The following is a 22,679-nucleotide window of genomic DNA, read 5'->3' on the forward strand; positions in this document are numbered from 1 at the left end:
TAGTAAAAATCTCTAAATGCCAAACAGGAGTTAGTATTTGATCCTAGAAGTGATAGGAAGTCACTGGAGCTCCTTGACCAGGGAAGTGATATGATTGGATCTAAGCTTTAGAATAATTATCTTGGCACCTAAGTGGAGGATTGTTTGGAATAGGGAAAGACTTAGACAGGGAGACCAGTTTAGAAGACTGTCCAGTGCAGGGTGCCTGGCATATATTGTTGGTCCTTAATAAATGCTGATTGATAGACTGAACCAGAATTGTAGTAGTCCAAGTAAGCTGTAAGAAGAACCTGAACTAGGCCTGTAGATATAATAGTGGAGAGAAAAAAGATACATCCAATAGATATTGAGAAGGTAGAATCCACAATATTTGGCAATGGATTGATGGATGAGATGAGAAAATAGGGGATGGAGGATGATTGTGGCTGTGTACTTGGTGATTGGGAAGATGAAGACCGAGAAATGGCCAGCAGATTTGGCAATTATGAGATCTCTGGTAACTTTGGAGGGGTCAGTTTACACACACACACACACACACACACGCACGCACGCACGCACGCACGCACGCATGCACGCATATGAATATGCATTAAACCCATATCAAATTGCTTACCATCTTAGGGGGAGAGAATGGAGAGAGGGAGGAAATTTGGAACTCAAAAAAAAAATTTTTAATGAATGTTAAAAATTGTCTTTACATGTAATTGGAAAAATACTCTTTAAAGGGGGGGAAGTGGGAAGAAATGGAGAAACTGACAGATGATTTTCACTAGTCACTAAAGGGAGAAGGGATATAGAACAATAGTTAATGGTGATGCCTAGGTTTAAGTGAAGTGTTTATTTTTTTAAGGGATTAGAGAGACATAAACATGTCTGTTAACAGCAGGAATGCAGCTAGTAGATAATGAGAAATTAAAGACGAGAGAGAATGGGAATGATAGTAAGGGTGATATGCAGAACCAGGAAGGGTTGGAACCAGAACACACTCAGAGAGGTTGGCCTTGGCAAGGAGAAAGGGCTACCTCTTAATATGAGACCAGAGTGAAGAAGATTATGAAAGCTGTCTGAATGGTGTGAGATGAGGCAGGGAGGAAGAAGATGGACCTCTCTGCTCTGTTTTTGTTTGTTTCGTTGTTTTGTTTTTTGAAGTATAAGTATGAAGTCCTTGGCTGCAAGGATGGGTGGGTGTGGGTATGGTTCAAGACTTGAAGAGACCTTCATCATGTTAACTATCTCTCTTAGATTTTAAGGACCCCTGGTCCTTGCCGTCTTCCTTTGATGTTACATTTTAAGGGCCTTTCTGTCCTCTTTGCAGCTGAAGTCTCCTATATGTTATTTCTCCCAGTTAAAATGAGACCCTTGTGAGCAGCAACTACTTGTTTTACTACCTTAGTATCCCCATTACTTAGCTCATTTCTTGGCAAATAGTAAACACTTTAATAAATGCTTTTCTATTCTAGTAACCCTGTCAAAAAGGGAAATGAAGTTCATCTTTCAAGATGTTCTTTTTTTTTTTTGAGGCAACTGGGGTTAAGTGACTTGCCCAGGGTCACACAGCTAGTAAGTGTCAAGTGTCTGAGGCCGGATTTGAACTCAGGTCCTCCTGACTCCAGGGCCAATACTCTATCCACTGCACCACCTAGCTGCCCCTCAAGATGTTCTTGAAACCATCCATGTCAGCTCTTAGTGAACACTTACTCCTTTTCTAGATGTTCTCTTACCAGCTTCGATGATGATGATGTCATTAAGAATCAGTGTCGGGGGCAGCTAGGTGGCGCAATGGATAAGGCACTAGCCTTGGATTCAGGAGGACCTGAGTTCAAACCCAGCCTCAGACACTTACTAGCTGTGTGACCCTGGGCAAGTCACTTAAACCCCATTGCCCTGCAAAAAAAAAAAAAAAATTAAAAAAGAATCAGTGTCACCAGTATCATCAATATTGAGTGTTGATCTACTGTGATGGACTATATTCTTCTCACCAATGCAATGGCACAGAAGAGTTCCAGGGAACTCGTGATGGAAGAGGATCTCCAAATCCAAGAAAAAAAAAAAGAACTGCGGAGTATAGATGCTGAATGAACCATACTATTTCTTTTGTTTTGGTGCTGTTGGTTTTTTCTATTTTGAGGTTTTTCATCATTGCTCTGATTTTTTTCTCTTATAACATGACTAATGCAGAAATAGGATTAATGTTATTATGTGTGTGTGTGTGTATGTGTGTGTGTGTGTGTGTATATATATATATATATATATATATATAAAACCTATATCAGATTACCTGCTGTCTAGGGGAGGGAGGGGAGGGAGGGAGAAAAATCTGAAATTGTAAAGCTTGTATAAAAAAAAGTTGAGAACTATCTTTACATGTAATGGAAAAAAATAAAATACTTTATTAATTTAAAAAAAAAAAGAATCAGTGTCACTAGCCTACACTTTGCAGGACCCAATTTTTTCCATTTTATAAAAACCAAGGCTTGTTTTTCATTTTTAATAAACATTTTATTTATTGACCAACAAGAGTAGTTATAAAACCGTAGCTTCTGGAAGAACCACTTGTTTTTGCCTGTCTTGTACCTCTCCTTAAACTTGACCTTGGCCTCCTTTCTTGCCTTATGTGCAGGTTCATGGAACACATCCTTGTTGACAACTGTTTTGTCCAATGGGATATCCACAGAGTATTTGGTGGGCATGAGGTGGTTGTAGTTATAAACTTTCATGAAGGACTTGATTTTCAATCTCTTGGCAATCTTCTTTTTGCTGATTGCTGCGGTCACCTTTCAAGGGTAGCAGTGGATGCCTGCCACCAAGGCATGGCTGTAGGGCCTGTCAGATGTCTCATCATCAATGTTCTTGACAATGACGGTTTTGCACCGGCAGTACCGCCTGGCCAGGACCAGCACCACCTTCCCAGCTTTCATAAACTTGCCCATTTCGACACGAAGTGGAACTCTCCTACAGCCAAAAGGACACTGGCAGTTTTACTGTCTTGTGGTATCTTTTTCACTTTGTGGAGTCTTTCAGAGATCTGTAGCTGCTTAGCAATTGTACCTGATACTTTCAGTGCCCTAAGATATAGTATATTTGGGCCTGATGATACACTCATCTAGGGCAGCTAGGTGTTTGCTCTCTTAATATCTTTCCACTAATCTTGTTTTTCAACTCCCTGTTAACCATTTTTGTTTAGTCCTTTCCAGTCCAGAGACTCTCCTTAACATAAAAAATAAGCAAAATTAAACTTGAGTATCTTTGATTTGTCTATCTAAGCAGTAGATAGTAGATTGATGTCCTTTTTTTGAGCTTCCTCTTCAGCATATTTTAAAAATCCTTTTTAGTTGTTGTACTATTTAGTATCAAAATTGTTATATTAATCCTTCCTTATAGGTCAACAATATTTGATTATGTTGATGTACCATAATTTGTTCGGGAGTTTTTCAGTTGATGGGCATTTTTGTTCCTAATTCTTTGCTACCACAGATGCAAAAATGTATCAGTGAATATTTTGGTGTGCATGATACTTTTTCATCCTTGATCTTCTTGGGGTATATGCTTATCAATATAATCTCTGGCCAAATATATTATTTTTTTCAATCTTAATAGTATTTTATTTCTTTCCAGTTACAGGTAAAGATAGTTTTCAACATTTGTTTTTATAAGATTGAGTTCCAAATTTTTCTCCCTCCATCCTTCCATCCCTCCTTCCCTCTCCTCCCCCCTCCCCAAGACAGAAAGCAATCTGATATGTTTTATATATATATATATATATATATATATATATATATATATATATACACACACACACACACACACAATCACACTAAACATATTTTCACATTAGTCATGTTGTGAAAGAAGAATCAGAACAAAAGGGAAAACCCTCAAAAACGAAAAACAAAAAAAGGAGAAATAGTATGGTTCAATTTGCATTCAGATTTCACAGTTGAATTGGCTTGGATCATTGTATTGCTGAGAAGAGCTAAGTCTATCACAGTTGATCACACAAGGTTGCTGTTACTGTGTACAATGTTTTCCTGGTTTTACTCATTTCATCAGTTCATACAAGTCTTTCCAGCTTTTTCTGAAATTTGCCAGCTCATCATTTTTTATTGCACTTTATTATTACATATATATATATATATATATATATATATATATATATATATATCCCCACCCCACCCCCCCTGTTTCCAATATTTTGCCACTACAAAAAGAGCTGCTATAAATATTTTTGTATATATAGGTCCTTCTCTCTCTTTTTAAAAATCTCTTTGGGATACAGACCTAGTAGTGATATTGCTAGATCAAAGGGTATACACAGTTTGGTTGCACTTTGGGCATAGTTTCAAATTGCTCTCTAGAATGCTCAGATCAGTTCACAACTCTACCAATAGTGCATTAGTGTTCTTATTTTCCCACATCCTTTCCAACATTTTTCATGTTCCTTTTTGCCATATTAGTCAATCTGATAGGTTTGAGATGGTACCCCAAAGTTGTTTTAATTTGCATTTCTCTCTGATTTTCTCTCTCATCCACTTGAAGATGTGTCTCAGGTTACCTTGCTTCTTTTTCTATCTCTGTTTTTCATTCTTTAGCTGTTTGAGTTGTATAGGTAGACCCTTTTTGTTGCCTTCCTCATTTTTCTGTTTTTTGTGTTAACAGAGCATTTTTTCTTCTCATAACTGTTTCTTTCCTTTTAGAAAGAAATATATAAGAAGACTTGTTCCCTTCAATCTTCTCTGTCTGCCTTTTTTTTTTTTTCCTTCGTGAGGCAATTGGGGTTAAGTGACTTGCCCAGGTTCACACAGCTAGTAAGTGTTAAGTGTCTGAGGCCGGATTTGAACTCAGGTACTCCTGACTCCAGGGCCGGTGCTCTATCCACTGCACTACCTAGCTGCCCCTCTGTCTGCTATCTTGACTGGAAAATTTTTACTCACAAAAAGCTGAAGTTATATCCTATTAGTATTTTTAGGACTTTGCTTTTAAATTGAAATCCTGTATGAGTTCTAAATTCAAATTTAACTTCTGTCCTAGATTCATCATGTTACTCAAAATGGTGGTCTTTATAAAAGACCATTTAATGAAGCCTTTGAGGAAACCCCGATGCTTGTTGCTGTGCTTACATATGTGGGGTATGGTGTTCTAACACTCTTTGGATATCTACGTGATTTCTTGAGGCATTGGAGAATTGAAAAGTGTCATCATGCAACAGAAAGAGAGGAACAAAAGGTAAATGAGATTTTTTGATTCTGCAATGAAAGTTCATTATGAATTTGTTTACCTCCTTAGCCCTTATAAATATTATTTTATTGGAGCCAAGTCAAGATATAAGGTTAATGACAACTAACGGGAAAAAATTAATTAGAAAACATCTGTGAACACTATAGACAGCCCCACTTAATAAATAAATTGTGTTATACAAGTTAATTTGTAAGTTAATTGTTTCAGAATATTTCCTCCTGAAACAAGGTTATGATTAATGGGTTCCTAGGCCAACCCAGAGAAACAATGCTATTAGTGATGATTTACTTTCTCAGCCAATCCACAAATGACTGGTTTAACCCATACTGTACTTGAAATATTTGCCATATAAACACAGCACAAATCAAGACTATTATATTATTTGTTTTTTGTTTTGTTTTGTTTTGGTTTTTTGCGGGGCAATGGGGGTTAAGCGACTTGCCCAGGGTCACACAGCTAGTAAGTGTTAAGTGTCTGAGGCTGGATTTGAACTCAGGTACTCCTGAATCCAGGGCCAATGCTTTAACCACTTCGCCATCTAGCTGCCCCCTATTATATTATTTGTAATCCAGTAAGTATGTATTAAATGTCTACAATATGAAAAATAACGTTGAAGGCGCAAGGAGAGGGAGGAATGTTATGGGAATGTAGTGGGACGCCAAGAAACCTAAAGATCCCACCCCCCAAGGCCAAGGAAATAACAGATCTTGCTCCTACTTCAGGTATGAGGTATGGTAGGACCTGACTCCAGTATGCTGATAAGCAATATCCATGTCTTCAAGATGCTATACAAGATATGGATGGGATGCCCCATTATTCCAACATCCCCTCCCTGTTTTGCATTTCCCTCCCAGTGCTGTGTAATGCCCTTCCTTCCTTTTGTTTTGTAAAGATGAAAAGTCCAAGTCTTCTCTTATTCCAGCCAGACAGTCACCAAGGTGATCTGTTCCCCAGCCATTATTCCTCTCTCTTAATAAATCTCATTTTATTTTACAAGAAGAAAAATAATAAAGGCATGGATATGGGTTTTAATTAAAAACATGGAGCTTACAGCCCCTCTTGAGTCTCTAGAACCATAGAGAGAGGTAGGTAAAATGAAAGAATAGTACATATGGCAGACCAACACTCAGACTGCCATTGTTGATTCAGTGTTTTCACTGAATCACAGAAGGTCTTCACAATTTTCAAATTCACTAATGTCCAAATGTGAAGAAAATAGAAATTGTAGGGAATTTTGGAATTAATTATTTTGGATAGTTATAGCATGGCCGCTCTAATGTTTTCATGCTGTATTTTAAATGATTTTATTTCCAGAAACAGGAAGGATAGGATGATAAGGATTAAAGATTTAGAGATGAAAGGAGAGTTAGATTCATCTAATTGGACCCCATCATTTTAAAGATAAGACCAGGGAAGATAAATGTGTTGTTTGAGGTTACTCAGGAAACAGCCCAGGCTGGGTTTAAGCCGACGTTTTGAGTACAAATCTAATGTTTTTTTCACTACACTTCTCTGAAACAAGATACCAAGGAGGGCCTCATATGTGACTACAACCAGGATTGTTTAATTTTCATATACAATAGGAGGAAATAGATCTGATTATGTGAATAAGGATTCCTGGAAGGATTTTGTTCTTAACTTCCTTCAAAATGTAACCAACAGAGACTTTCCTAGTAATTGCTGTTGTGATACCCTCTTAGGACAATTAATAACACAGTGTTGTCGCTTGGCATATTGAGCTATAATAGGTCCATCAACAGGGCATAAGAGTGTTTATTTTCTCAAAGCCCTTCCAACATTCCTTTTTCATCATCTTTAACACTCTGATGGGTGTGAGATAAACTCAGAATTGCTTTAGTTTTAAATTGCTTTCCAGAATGGCTTGGATCCACCAAAAGTGCATTTATGCATTGGCCCTCTCACACCCTCCAACAGTTGTAATTTTCCTTTTTGTCATCTTTGCTAAATAGGTAAAACCTTTGAATTGCTTTAATTTTGCATTTCTTTTATTAATGATTGGGAGCATTTTTTCCCCACAATTAGTAATTTTGGTTTCTTCCCTTGAGAACTGCCTGTTCATATCCTTGGACCTCTTGTCTGTTGGGGAAAGAAGTCTTTGGTTATGTTTGATTTGCCTCTTTCTCCTTTGCATTAAGCCTGCAAATAATTAAGTTTTATGTGCAGAATTATACATGCAGCCATTATACTATCTTGTAGTACTTATTTAATAAAAGCATCAGCTTTTATTTAGAATATTTTGGAGCCATCAGGAATGGTTCATATTCTCAGGTTTTCTATGCACTTGGTAATTTGGAACATATCTGGGTTTTTTTTTAAAAATGTATGAGGTATTTTATTTTTTTCTGCTACATGTAAAGATAGTTCTCAACTTTTGTTTATACATGCTTTACAATTTCAGATTTTTCTCCCTCCCTCCCCCCTCCCCTAGACAGCAGGTAATCTGATATAGGTTATATCTATATATCTCTATACATATAGATATAGATATACACACATATATATATACACATAATAACATTAATCCTATTTCTGCATTAATCCTATTACAAGAGAAAGAATCAGAGCAGTGATGCAAAACCTCAAAATAGAAAAAAAAAACAACAGCACCCAAAACAAAAGAAATAATATGGTTCAATCAGCATCTATACTCCACAGTTCTTTCTTTCTTTTTTTTTCTTGGATTTGGAGATCCTCTTCTATCAAGAGTTCCCTGGAACTCTTCTGTACCATTGCATTGGTGAGAAGAATATAGTCCATCACAGTAGGTCAACACTCAATGTTGATGATACTGTGTACAATGTTCTTCTGGTTCTGCTCATCTCACTCATCATCAGCTCATGCAAGACCCTCCAGGTTTCTCTGAACTCTTCCTGCTCATCATTTCTTACAGCACAATAGTATTCCATTGTATTCATATACCACAACTTGTCCAGCCATTCCCCAATTGATGGGCACCCCCTCAACTTCCAATTCCTTGCTACCACGTAAAGAGCAGCTATAAATATTTTTGTACATGTGGGTCCCTTTGCCCCTTCCATGATTTCTTTGGGCAAAAGACCTAAAAGTGGGATTGCTGGGTCAAAGGGTATGCACAGCTTTATCGCCCTTTGGGCATAATTCCAAATTGCTCTCCAGAATGGTTGGATCAGCTCACAGCTCCACCAACAATGCATTAGTGGAACATATCTGTTTTTAATCATAAAAATATTTTATTATTTTCCAGTCATGTGTAAAGATAGTTTTCAACATTTGTTTTCATAGTATTTTTTAGTTCCAAATTTTTCTCCCACCCTCCCTTCCCTACCCCTTCCCCAAGATGGAAAGCAATCTGATAAAGGTTTTATTTATATTTATATATATATATACACACACACACACACACACACACACACATACATACATACATACATACATACATACATACACAATCACAATAAACATAATTCTGCATTAGTCATATTGTGACAGAAGAATCTGAACACAAGGGAAAAACCTCAAAAAAGAAAAAAAAACAGCCAAACAGTAGAAACAGTATGGTTCAATCTGCATTCAGAATCCACAGTTTGGAACATATCTTAACTTTTAACTTTGTATGTTGACAGACTGTTTCTGTTAAGTTTCTATTAAACATCTTTGCAAGTTTAAAGGGCTGATTTTCTGGCTGTTGATCTCTATCCCAAAGCTTCAGAGTTGAGGTGATAATGGGCCTTTGGTCAGTAGCTGTTCTAGAGTTAATAGCTGTGAAACAGGTTAATCTCATACCAGAGGAATGAAAATGCCACCTTGCTATTCACACATGTAACTAACTATTCAGCACTGAGTGAAGTTAATTTTTCTCTTTTTTTTTTTGTTTATGAACATCACTTAAAAAAAACTTTTTGAAGATTAGGGAGTTAGATGCATAGTATAGCTATGGAGCAACACTTGAAATTTTCAAAAAAATTTATATTGCAATTTTTAAAATTTGTTTTATAACACATGCCTTTTTAAATATCTCCCTTCCCCAGCCTAGCCCATAGGTATCCCTTATAACAAGGAGTAGAAAAGAAAATACAGTTTAATAAAACTAACCAATATAATAAGCAAGTCTGACAGTATTCAACATAGATCTCTCCTGACACATGCCCTCTGCAAAGAAAGGTAAAAATTTTCATGTATAATTTCATGTATAATTGGATTTTATTTTTGTGGTTTTGTCCTCTGATGAATCCTTTCATTTATTTAGACATAAAATTTTAAATACAAGGTTGTTGTATTTTTAAAGGACAGTTTTAAGATCTTGGTTTTTACTTTGTGTGATTTTTTTAAAAAAATGTCACCACAGGGGCAGCTAGGTGGTGCAGTGGATAGAGTGCCAGCCCTGGATTCCAGAGGACCTGAGTTCAAATCTAGCCTCAGACACTTGACGCTTACTAGCTGTGTGACCCTGGGCAAGTCACTTAACCCCAGTTGCCTCACCAAAAAAAAAAAAAATGTCACCACAGATTGCTTAAGGAACAGGAGAAAGGGTTGGTCTTATAGTTAGGAAGACCTGGGTGCATGTCCTGCCTTTAGTAAGAGTGGCTATGTGAACAGGGGCAAGACTTTTACCCTCTCACTGTCCCAGGCAACTTTCTAAGATTCCAAGTTACAAGGGATTTGACAATCTGTATTGGTGGAGGGAGCTGTCACCACAATATCACCCTCATGAACTTTTTGTTAGCTCACTGATCTTATAATTTATTGACTAATGGGGCAGCTCGGTGGTGCAGTGGATAGAGCACCAGCCTTGGATTCAGGAGGACCCGAGTTCAAATCCAGCCTCAGACACTTAACACTTACTAGCTGTGTGACCCTGGGCAAGTCACTTAACCCCAATTGCCTCACCAAAAAAAAACCCCAAATAATTTATTGACTAATAATTTAATGTGTCCAGTTTTCCTTATTAAATAATGATATGTTGAGATTTTTAATACTAAAAACCTTACATTTTACACAAAATAACTCTATGCTTTCTAAAACAGTAATCAATTTTTTTAGTTTTGCTTCATGTAGGAGTTCTTTGCGATGTGCTCATCTTCTAAGTCACAAAAATTTGAAGTTAGTTGCTTATTCCTGAGATGTTTCTAAATTAATTGTGTTGCTTTCTACTGTGGAAAAGTAACTACCTCAATTCAAAGGTTTATAATTTCCATTATAATTTGCCTTTGGTAAAAATCCATTTATATCTGTCTTTTGGCCCAGAATAACTCAACAGCTCTATTGAACTATTGTAATTCAAAAGCAGTTCATTATTATTGTTTTCAGGTGGCTTATACTTGGGTCTAGTTGATCCAGAGTATAAAGAGCTTGGACCTGTCTCATATAGAGAAACTGGAATAATTCTAGCACTATTCCAACCCAGTTAAAATGGATTTCCTTAAGGTCAGATATTAGTCTAGACTCTAGAAGAAGCTAGATTATTGTTTTTAGGGGGACAGTTAGCACAGTGGATAGAACACCAGACCTGGAGCCAGGGGGACCTGAGTTCAAATGTTCAAATGAGACCACTCAGATATTTACTAGCTGTGTGACTCTGGGCAAGTCACTTAATCATGATTGCCTCCAAATCCCACCTCCCCCACCAAGAAAAAGTTATTATCTTGGGCCTCTATCTACTCAAGATAGACACAGAATGTTTCTGGGGAGATAAAAACTCTTGAAGGAGAAGAGAGAAACACAGAATACATAGTAAAAACCTTTTAGAAGAAGTTGTAAGTCATGAGCACAATCTCTTAATTTAAAAAAAATGTAGAAATTAAATTATTAAAAAAGATGAACTGGGGGCCTGGAGATATTTTAGATTATGAATTTATTGGCATCCAACTTGAAGAAGGTTTAGTCAAGAAACCCTAAATTTCAGAAGTAATTTGAGCACCCTTCTCTCACATAGAAACACCATGGGAAACTATGGGAAACCAGTGTGTTAAAAGTATATGTCGGGGCAGCTAGGTGGCTCAGTGGATAAAGTGCCAGCCCTGGATTCAGGAGGACCTGAGTTCAAATATGGCCTCAGACACTTGACACTTAGTAGCTGTGTGACCCTGTGCAAGTCACTTAACCCTCATTGCCCTGTCCCCCCCCCCCCCAAGAAAAAAAAAGGTATACGTCCTATCAATATCTTTATGTAGAGAAAATATACAAGCTGAACTCTCAGCTTTGGAAGTATAAACATAGGCAGTCTCAGATTTTTTTTTTTTAGTTTCTTACAGAGTTATGTTTATCTTTTAGGAACATAAAGTTTCTCTGCTTTTGTATGAAGTAGCTGTCAGTTCTAACTTAGGTTAGTTTTAAGAGGGTTTCATTTCTTTGCTAGATATAACTGGACCTTATTGATCTCCTAGACCATTATCCCTCTCATACTTAGTAGTTATGGATGTCTTGGATCTTCTTCCCTTTATCTCTCTATTTTTACCTGGTGATCTCATCAGCTCTCATGGATTCAGTTGTCAAGGATATAAACTCCTTGAGCATAGAAACTATTTTCCTTTTGTCTTTGCATTTCCAGGACTTGGAGTATATTAGGTGCTTTTATATCGCCAGTTCTATAGATCTAGCTCTAGTATTTCCTGAGTACTAGTCCTGTATCAATGACTACTTATTGGCCATTTTGAATTGGATATCTACTAGGCATATAACCTAGTCCCACTCTGCTTTTTCAGCCTTCATTAATGTTCTCCATGAACTCTACCCTTACTAGACTACTTGCTGTTGCTCACACGGACATTTCGTCTCCCATCTCTGTATTGTTGCACTAGATATACCCTATGCCTGGTGTGCTGTATCTACCTTTTCCTGTCTCTTAGCATCACTAGCTTCCTTTAAGACACAGTTTAAACTCCACCTTCTATAGGAAGCCTATCCTGGTTCCCCTAGTTGGCAGTACCTTCTCCTCCAAGGTTCTCTGGTATCTACTTTTTATGTGTTTTGAATATCCCTTTGTATGTATGTGGGCAGCTAGCTGGCACAGTGGGTAGAGTGCTGGGCATAGAGTCAGGAAGACTCATTTTCCTCAATTCAAATGTGGCCTCAGACATTTAATAGCTGTGTGACCCTGGGGAAGTCACTCAACTCTGCTTCAGTTTCCTAATCTGTAAAACAAGCTGGAGAAGGAAATGGCAAATTACTCCACAGTGAGTCATGAGAAGTTAGACATGACTGAAAATGGTAACACTTGTATGTATGTGTTATCTTCCTGTTGGGGATGTAAATCCCTTGGAGGGTAAAAACTATTTTGTTTTTGCCCTTATACTCCCAGAATCCTGTATATAGTAGGTGCTTAATAAATGCTTTCTTGGTTCTCTTTAGTATATAAGGGGTGTGTGTGTGTGTGTGTGTGTGTGTGTGTGTGTGTGTGTGTGTGTGTGTACACACATACATACATCCTTCAAGGCATAAGTGTCAGTATATGGAGAAAAGGAGTAAAAGATTGAGAGCCTTATGGCTACATGAGATATTTCAGAAATAGGTCAAAGAGAAAGAAAAGGACAATAAATATTGGGGAAAATTATGCCTCTTTTTTGTTGAAAAGTTACTGGGCCATCATTTGTTCCTTAATAACAGGAATACATAACTGTTTCAGTGTTTAGGTTGTTTCCCCCATGCTTTCCTCCTCTTAATTTAAAATTTTCCCTGAGGAAGAACCATTGCTCACTTCTTTTTGGGGGGGGGGGAGCAACGGGGGTTAAGTGACTTACCCAGGGTCACACGGCTAGTAAGTGTCAAGTGTCTGAGGCCAGATTTGAAATCAGGTACTCCTGAATTCAGGGCTGGTGCTTTATCTACTGCGCCACCTAGCTGTCCCCTATTGCTCACTTCTAAACAAGTAAGAAAGTGGAAGGACTGAGTGTGGAAAGCAGGATCTTTTTTTAGAATGTTGTTTTATAACTATAGCTAAGGATCCTCTCTTCTGTACTAGCAGCTATGGTTTTTATAAGAGAATAGGTAGCTCTCATTTTTAAAATGAGGAAATACCAATTTAATTTTCAAATTCTTTGGAAAAACTTGAGAATTATTAATTCTTTGAAAGCATTTAATATCTAAATACTTGGTGGTATTATTTCATGGACAGGAAACTTTGATTTCTTAGCTTTACTGATTTTTGGAATTGGCTTGTTTACCTTTCTGAAATGAGTTTGTTTTTTTCTTAAATTTATTTTTTATGATTTTTATTTTAAGAAATTATTTGAATGACTGCTAGGATAAGTTTACTTGATTGTGGTTCTCCTTCTGTCTCCCAGCTCTTCATTAAGGCACAGAATGTCAAGGATGGCATTTTAAATCCCTTTGTGTGGACTGACAGATTTTTGAGCATGAGTTTTTTCAAGTTCTTCATCTCAGGGTCAGAACAGTTATTGTTAGTGACTTCAAAAGCTAGCATGTCGAAATGAAATCTCATTTGGTAAGGCATACAATGTATTTTAAGCTTTCTTTGAAAGGAATAGAATTTGGGTCATCAGAACTGGAGGTGAGAGTTCTCATTGGGATCCATGTTGAGGACACAGCCCTGTAAATAATTCCAGACCAATGAGTGTACTTGCTGTGCCTCTGAATTCTGGTGACTTTTGACAAAATATGTCATCTTTCTATTTCTAATACATAAACTGAGAATCATAATTATAATTATGATCTTTGAGATATAACTATGAATTACATAGAGACAATACTTTATATTCAGGTAGAAGTTGTTATATGTGGCTCTTAATAGTTGGCATGTTTGCTTATGAAGTTTGTCCTCTAATAAAGGATGTCCCTGAGGTTTAAGAAGGAGCTGAAACATTATGTTTTTAAAAACAACAAAAAGATTCAGGGTATCTAGATGGGGAGATCATTTTGGTCAGGGACACTCCTTTTTTTTAAAATCATATTGTGGAGAGGGCACTCTATTCTGTTGACCCTGATCACATTTCTCATCACAGTGACAGCACCAGCCCTGAAGGAACAAAAGTTGATATTATAGAGAAGCGGGGCATAATTTGCCCAGAGAATTACTCAGCTGCCCCTTGCTCCTGTAAAAATTAAGGAATTCATTGGTCAGAGGTTTGAGCATGGAGTCATAATGTTAGAATTTCTTTAGTAATAAAGCCAAATTGTAGGTAGGCCCTTTTGTTTTTTAACTACTAAGAGCTTCCATCATTCTAGCTGAATGTGGGAGGTGCTAACGTTGGGAGTTTAGGTAGGATGAGCAGAGATGATAGGGATAAAAGTTTAATCTGCTCTTCCTTCTTTTAGTAGCCTTTTCCAACCTCTCACCCCTCCCCCCCATTTCTGTTCCCAAGATCTACTCTTTTCTCAAGACTTCAGTTGTCCCATTCTGTAAAATGGGTAGGGAGGGATAGAACCCTTGTCTAATTCCCAGGCCAGGCACAAGTAGAGGCAAGGTACCTGGCTAGGCTAGTTCACTCACCTAGGGTTCATCTTCCCTTAACCACTTGTCCAGCATCTCAGACACTCACTGGGAAAGATTATTTTCATCTACATTCCAATGAAGTCTGTAGGGAAGACCACTAACCCCAAAGGTTTCTATTTCCTCTGTTGTCCAGGAAGAACTCTGACCTAGCATGAGCCTCTTTGGATGGTCCTTCTTAAGCATTTTGTTAGATTCTCTGTGACCCTGATTAGGCCTATACCTGAAATTGGAAACTAGTATCCTAAAAGGTGGCAGAGAAGACTTTTGGAGAAAACCTTAACATATTTGTGGAAAAAACCTGACTGGCTGTTTTTTACCTTGTTGCATTTTTTTTATTCTTTTTTCAAAGGCATACTTTTTTTAAAAAATCAAAGCAGAATTTATTTATAAAAATCAATGTAAACGATGAGGGTTAAGTGACTTGCCCAGGGTCACACAGCTAGTAAGTGTCAAGTGTCTGAGGCCAGATTTGAACTCAGGACCTCCTGAATCCAGGGCTGGTGCTCTATATACTGTGCCACCTTGCTGCCCGCCCCCCGCTCCCCCAAGGCATACTTTCTGCCTGTAGGATAGGTTTCTATAATATACAATTCATACAAATAAATATCCTGTTCTAAGTACAACTGAAATAGTTATTTGGAACATCTTAATCTGGAAACTAATAAAATAGAGACATGTAACATATTAAAGGGCAGCTAGGTAAGTACTGAACCCAGCATCTGGAATTAGAAGACCTGAGTTTAAATCCCAACTCTGACATGCAAGACAAATATTAAATCTCCCTGGATCTAAGGTCCATCTTCTATAAATCAGGAGCATTGAACTAGATGGCCCTTGACGTCTCTTCCAGCTCTTAATCCACGATCCTTTAATCAGGCAAATAAAGTTGGTTAAACGAAAAGAGATTGGATTCTTTAGCATTTCATCCTATGTAACAATATAGAATTAGCATGGGTTACTTCTTTTGTCTTTTCTCTCCCCTTCCTAACTCCTTTAGTAACCTAGGAGAGTGAATAAAGCAGCCACTCACTAATGTTTCTATTGGCTGACTAAAAGAACCTCCTGCCATCCTCTAGATATACAGGCAGAATTGTACTTAACAATTAGGATAGCTGTCCACTTTTTTCTTCGCTCAGTAATAGATATTACATAACTTCATGTCAAGTAACTTACAAAAACAGGAAATCTTTCCTAATGTCTAACTTACTAGTTATTTTTTTTTTAACTAGTGGGAACTTTAGGTTTTAAGTACCTTCTGCTTAAAAAGACATCATTAGGCAAAGTCAAGGATAGCTTGTAGACACCATTGCATGATATCTAAAAATATTAAAATACCTCAAGGGATAAAGGATTCTCATAAATACGTTGTAAAGTTGCTCTACAGAGGATTTATGGAAGGATGGCTAAGAATTGCATAGAAGAAAAAGTCATAGTTGGATTGTAGTCTTCATGGATTAATGGTGTAGCCACATTTGTGATATCATGGGTCCCATGAAGTTTCCCTTTAAATTTATGCTTCTGCTACATTTTAAGTTTTGTTAAGATCTGTGGTGAGGGAAATGTTACAAGTTTGGTTTTGTGAGCTTTTTTAAAAAACACAAACATTTGAAACTATAGTGCTTGAACTTCTAAAAGCTATAATATTTACCTTTTTTGGCATTGATTGCTGGCTAAAATGTGAAGTCAATGAGAGAGGCAATATTTCTAACTTTCAAGTACCATGGCTTTTCTGTTTTATTTCTTTGTCGGCCAGGACTTTGTTTCATTGTATCAGGACTTTGAAAACTTTTACACAAGGAACCTCTACATGCGAATTCGAGACAACTGGAACCGACCAATCTGTAGTGTGCCTGGAGCCAAGGTGGATATCATGGAAAGGCACTCCCATGATTACAATTGGTCATTCAAGTGAGTCTATATTACAGATAAGTTCCCAGATGATAACTCTATAGTGAAAAACAAAAGAGACTTAATTTTGGAATTGAATGAAAGTGTTTCGTTGTGGTTTTGGGTTTTTTTGTGGTTTTTTTTTTTTTGGTAAGCTTAATTCCCAACATAAACCTACAGGTTTCATTTAAACTGATGAGTTTCTAAAGTTCTTTTCTGATATTTTATATGTCTGTTACATTTAACTTTGTTGGAGTTAAAGCCCTAGCCAACAGTGTTACATATATGTTGGGTTGCTTTGGGATCACTGAATTTGGCCTTTAGACAAAACTAATTTTATGCTCCTTATTACAACCAAATGTCTCACTTTCTAACTGCTTAAAGGGTTTTAATAAGAATACATGGAAATACCCCCCCGCCCCCCAAATAGAATTCATAGCATATTTTAAATGCTTTAAGGTTTGCTTATGGTATGGAAATTTTTCAAATTATTTACAGACTATGGGCTGTGGGCCTTTTTTTTTCACATGTTTTAACATCTGATGAGCAAAAACTCTTGTCAGAATCATAGAATCTTAGAGTTGAAATGGATTTCACAAATCTAGTTCAGTCCACATGTGATATTAGTGAGAAGTGGTCATAGCTGTTGAAGACACAAAGGAATAGAAAATTCATTACCTACTGAGGGAAGCAGGTCCAATTAAAATATCTCTAATCACTTATGCTTTTTCCTTATTTGGATCTATGTCTTCTTCTGTGCAATTTCTATCTACTGTTACCAATTCTCTTCTTTGGGGCCCAGAGCATCAAATCTGATTCCTTTCCCCCACAACATTTACTCCAGTACTTGAGATGCCTTAGCTACTCATCCAAGCTAAACATGCTCAGTTTTAAATTCTAACCTTGGCTAACTATCTGCTAAAAGTATTTAAACAGGGTTTGCTTTATAGATAGTCACTGGCAGTTTTTAATACCACTAGTATATTTATTATTAAATGTTTCTTTTTCTTTTGATTTATGGGTTTCATTGATCATGTTCTACTAAAACATAGGTACACAGGAAACATAATTAAAGATGTCATCAACATGGGCTCCTACAACTATCTTGGATTTGCAAAGAACACTGGGATGTGCAAAGAAGCAGCAGCTAAAGTCCTGGAGGAGTACGGAGCTGGAGTATGTAGCACTAGGCAAGAGATTGGTAAGCTTAGCCCTGGGGTTACATTTGCAAAACAGTAACTTAACTTTCATTCGTTAAGAAAGGGAATCAGAATTATGGCTGTAAATCTCACATAGTCAAAATATTAAAACTGAATATTTTACCATTTTAAATTTTAGTCATTGTTCATATCAAATCATTACAGGTAGCTTGAGATGATGGAAGGAGCATTAGATATGTAGTCAAAAGGCCTGAGTAATCATTCAACAGACATTTTCTAAGTGTCTGCTATGTACTGACTATGTACTATAAAGTAATATTATTATTCCGTTGTTTTTTTCCCCTTCATGACATTGGGTAAGTCCTTTAATGCCTCTAGAACTCATTTGCATTCTTTGTAAAATAAAGAAGATTGGACTAAATGATGTCTAACATCATAAGTCATATGAAATAAGCATCTTGACTATGGAATTTAGCAGACTTAGTTTTGATTTCTTTCTATTCTAAGTGTTCTTACTAAGTGATATTAACTAGTTGCTTGAAATATAAGAGAGCTCCATGAAGATAGAAAAGTTAGCTTCATATAAAGATGGACTTTTTAGAGACCAAATTTAGTTTTTTTATTTCAGAGACAGAATAAAAGAAATGTGTCTGCTCTTAAAGAATGTTATAGAATAGCTTTATCCTTCTTTGTTTTTAGAGCATCATTAAGCTTACATGAATGTTATAGAATAGCTTTATCCTTCTTTGTTTTTATAGCATCATTAAGCTTACAAAAATACAGATTTGAACTACAAAATTTACATTGATCTTACCATTATTGACTACTGCCACTTCCATAACTTTTCTCCTTTGTAACATTTAGTCGTTTGTGGCTCTTTTGGTTAATGGTACAAATTTTGATAACATCAATTTTGCATATTAAAGTATTTTGCTATGTTATATTGTACAGGTTCCTATTAGTCCTGTGACTTTCAGTTCATGGAAGTTGCAAAAGTATCTTCACAGTCATAACTGTGTAAACAAACATTCACCTAGAGAAAACACTCATTTCCTTCACTAAAGTAGATTCCAATGAAAAGCGAGCTAAGACAAAAGGTCAGACGTTCTATTTCCCTTGGACTTCAGATGGCCTTTGGGGGGGGGTGCCTTTAAGATCCTTGGATGTCCCGGCTAGCGCTATTACAACAGAAAGATCTTATAGTATGATGTTCAGCTCACAACTTTATTTGTCCTGATCAGGTGCATAAGGAGCATTATTTCATAGCTACATGTAGCAGAAATAATCTGACTTGGATTCAGACTAGAAGTGATGCTTAAATTTTGAAAGTTTGGGTTTTTGAATCTAGTGTTTATTCTGTATCTAGGAAACCTGGATAAGCATGAAGAGCTAGAGAAGTTAGTTGCCCGGTTTTTGGGAGTTGAAGCAGCCATGGCGTATGGAATGGGTTTTGCCACCAACTCAATGAATATCCCTGCTATTGTTGGCAAGGTAAGACAATAACTCGTTTGTTATAGACTGTGATCATTTCCCCCTTTGTTTTGCTGAAAAGGTAGGACAATACAGCATTGGTTATACATTTCAGTTTGGGCTGTGATTACCACATATACCAACCAAATTTACATACAGCAGTTGTCATGTTTCAGATAAGCACACACCACAGCAAATTTGGTCACACTCAGGAAATTTAGGACTCTTTATTACCTTGAGATTTCATTATCTTCCTCTTTCTTTTTAGCAGAAAAAGTTTATTTCAGTTCTTGTCATCTAACAAAAAATAATTTAAAGGGGACTTTTCATTTTATGATGAAGATTTTTGACAAAAGTCCTGTTCTGTTGTCTTCATCATTGCATTGAGATGCCCCTGGGCTTTGCTATGCAAGCAAACTCTAGCAAGTCAGGGTAATCTATATGTGTATGGACCTTTTGACAGAATTTATGTATATTGTGGTCATGTGTATTGTTTTCCTGGTTATCCCGCTAATTTCACTTTATGTCAGTTCGTATAAATCTTCATATGCTTCTCTGAATTCTTCCTAGTCATTTCTTACAGTTCTCTAGTGTATTTTAGTGCATTTGCTTTATTTCCAATGTTTGCTGCTATAAAAAGTGCTTCTGTTACTAGCTGTGTGACCCTGGGCAAGTCACTTAACCCCCATTGCTCCACAAAAAAACAAACAAAAAAGTGCTTCTGGGATTAACTACAAATTACTGGAAATGCTGAGACTGAGTTTCCTCATCTGCAGAATGAGGAGCTTGGAATTCATAATCTCTAAGTTTCCTCTCAACTTTAAAATCATATCATTGTAAGGAGAGGAATTCTAAGTAACTCAACATGTATTTTGATACTTTGTACTTCAGTTTAAAAAATATGGGCATAGGGAATGATAGTGAAGAACTGGGAAATATAGTTAAGTTCTCTTTTTGGAGGTGGATAGCATTTTTCATCATGAGTGCTGTAAAATCGTCGATCATTGTGTCGATCATGGATGTGAAATCTTTCACAATTGATTATCATTACAGTATTATGGTTTACAATATTCTGGTTCTGCTCCCCTCGCTTTGCATTGGCTTAAATATGTCTTTGCAGGTTTTCATCTCTTGTAGCATAATAGTACCTCATAGCAATCATATGCCATAACTTGGTCAGCTATTCCCTAATTGATGGCAATCCAGTTCTTTGCCACCACAAAAAAAATTGCTGTAATTATTTTTATATGTATGGGTCCTTTTCCTTTTACCTCTTTGGAATACACACCTAGTAGCAATATTACTTGGTCAGATAAATGGTATGCACAGTTTTATAGCCCTCCCTAATGGTTGTACCAGTTTCACAGCTCCACCAACAATACATCAGGGTACCTCTTTTCCCATATCCTCTTTAGATTTTGTCCTATTCCTTTTCTTTCATCTTAGCCTGGAGGGTGTGAAATGGTACCTTAGAGTTGTTTTAATTTGCATTTTTCTAGTTATTAGTGATTTAGAACTTTTGTGTGTGTGTGACTATTGATAGCTTTGATTTCTTTTGAAAACTGTTCATATCCTTTGATCATTTTTCAGTTGGAGAATGGCTAACAGTCTTCTTTCTAAGAGGAAAAATATACACAAGGAGAATGTCAGTTGACAGTATAATTTCATTTGCAAAACATCATGGAGGAGGAAGGTTGAAAACTGAGTGTTATTACCTCACAACAAGAACAAAAAATATTTCAGAAAATCAATCTTCAAATAGCTAAGCCAGACCATTCTGAAAGCATTTGCAGATAAAATCAGGATAGCAGAAATGAAATAAAACATTTTCTGGTATCTTTATATTGTTTTATTTTTATCAGTGATATATAAACACTGACAGTGACAGCTCAGTGCCCAGTGTAAAACATCAATGGCACTTAGAAATGAAGTAGAAAAGCATAACAGAACCTGACCAAATATATATGAAAAAAATCTGTGAATATGGCATAATTTTTGATGCTCAGGAATTGATTTTTCAAGCTATTTCAAAGGAGAAATCCTGAAGAAAAGGATATTTCCCTTGTTTATATCTTGCCATAGCATTCAGGTTGAGTTATTCTCCAGTTGATGGACAGCTTATTGCTTTCAATTCTTTGCTACCAGAAAAATTGCTGTTATGAGTATTTTGATGTATATTGTCTTCTCTCTCTGTCTATGTTTCTGTCTTTCTTGCTCTCTCTCTCTCTCTCTTCATCTCCCTCTCTCCCTCTCTTTCCCTCTACTTACTCCCTTCTCCTCCTCCCTCTCCCAAATTTCTTTCCACAATGGCTGGACTAATTCATAGCTTGATCAACAATATTTTTAGTGTGCCTGTTCTGATAACATTGATTGTTGTCATTTCTTGATTGTCTCTGCAAATGTATTAGCTATGAAGTAAAACCTCAGAGTTGTTTTGATTTCCATTTTTCTTATTAGTTATTTAGAACAATCTCGTATTAGATAAATTCCAAAGTAAGAAAAAAATTCAGGAATGTTCAGGAAAATTTCACTATTGTTAATCTATTTCTCTCTTATTTTGTTCTATTCTTAGCCTTTCTCTTCTCAACAGCAAAAATTATTTAAGAAAAGCTCAAGTATAAGGAATGACAAATTCTAAGTCTTAGAGTTCTGAAATATCTAGGATAATTTTTCATTATGTATTGTTTAGCTGAAAAATTGAGGTTGTATGGGATGGTAGAAGCACATTGGACTGGAAGGGAGAAGAATTGGATCCAGCCCCAATTTTTCCTCTAACATAGCTGACCTACGAACCTTCTTAGGTACCTTTTATCTGCAAAATGAAGGATTTGGATTAGATCTCCTTGATTGTCCCTTCCATTTCTACTTCCTATGTTTTTTGTGAAATTTTTTATTTTTAAATTCTTCTGAATTCCTACTTCCCTTTGTGAGAAAGCATTACTTTCCTGAACTTTGAAAAAATTTTCAGTACTTTCCAGAGCAGAGGATTGGTTTAATATCTATCTTATCCTGTCTCTGGAGAAATTATTTGTTTTTATCATCTAGCAAAAGTATTATTATACCAAATACATATCAAGCAATAAAATACATCACCAGGATTGTAAGGAATCAAGAGGCGTTATGGCCTATTAGAAACTGACTTTGGAGTCATTGAACCTGGAGTTTGAATCCCACTTTAGACACTAATTATGTGACTCTGAGTAAATCGTTTTAGCTCTGAGCGTCAGTTTCCTCATATGTAAAATGAGGCATTTAGATTAGACGACCTTTGAAGTTCTTTCCACCTCGAAATCTATAATCCTAATCGGGAGAGAGTAGGAAAACTGAAGGAGAGACCTGTTAGACAACATTTTTTCCTTCCTGGTCATGAAGACTGTATATTGTCATTATAGTTTTATGGTATTGTAAAAAAAAATCCAAGATAGGACTTTGGATATCTATTCCTAAGGTGAGGAAAGGGTGAATTCTACAAATGATTT

The 22,679-nt window shown here is 36.5% G+C and overlaps 1 protein-coding gene and 1 pseudogene across 1 annotated transcript in view; one reads left to right on the forward strand and one right to left on the reverse strand.

The window, feature by feature from the left end:
• Positions 1-22,679, forward strand: part of SPTLC2 (serine palmitoyltransferase long chain base subunit 2) — a 152,040-nt gene that overhangs the window by 38,081 nt on the left and 91,280 nt on the right. The window contains exons 2-5 of the mRNA XM_043983667.1: positions 5,029-5,223; positions 16,437-16,591; positions 17,623-17,771; positions 19,097-19,221. Of these exons, the coding sequence (XP_043839602.1) occupies positions 5,029-5,223; positions 16,437-16,591; positions 17,623-17,771; positions 19,097-19,221 (624 nt within the window). The remainder of the gene's footprint in view (positions 1-5,028; positions 5,224-16,436; positions 16,592-17,622; positions 17,772-19,096; positions 19,222-22,679) is intronic.
• On the reverse strand, positions 180-2,930 carry LOC122741769 (annotated as a pseudogene).

The sequence above is a fragment of the Dromiciops gliroides genome, chromosome 2 (assembly GCF_019393635.1).
Source record: "Dromiciops gliroides isolate mDroGli1 chromosome 2, mDroGli1.pri, whole genome shotgun sequence".
NCBI lineage: Eukaryota > Metazoa > Chordata > Mammalia > Microbiotheria > Microbiotheriidae > Dromiciops > Dromiciops gliroides.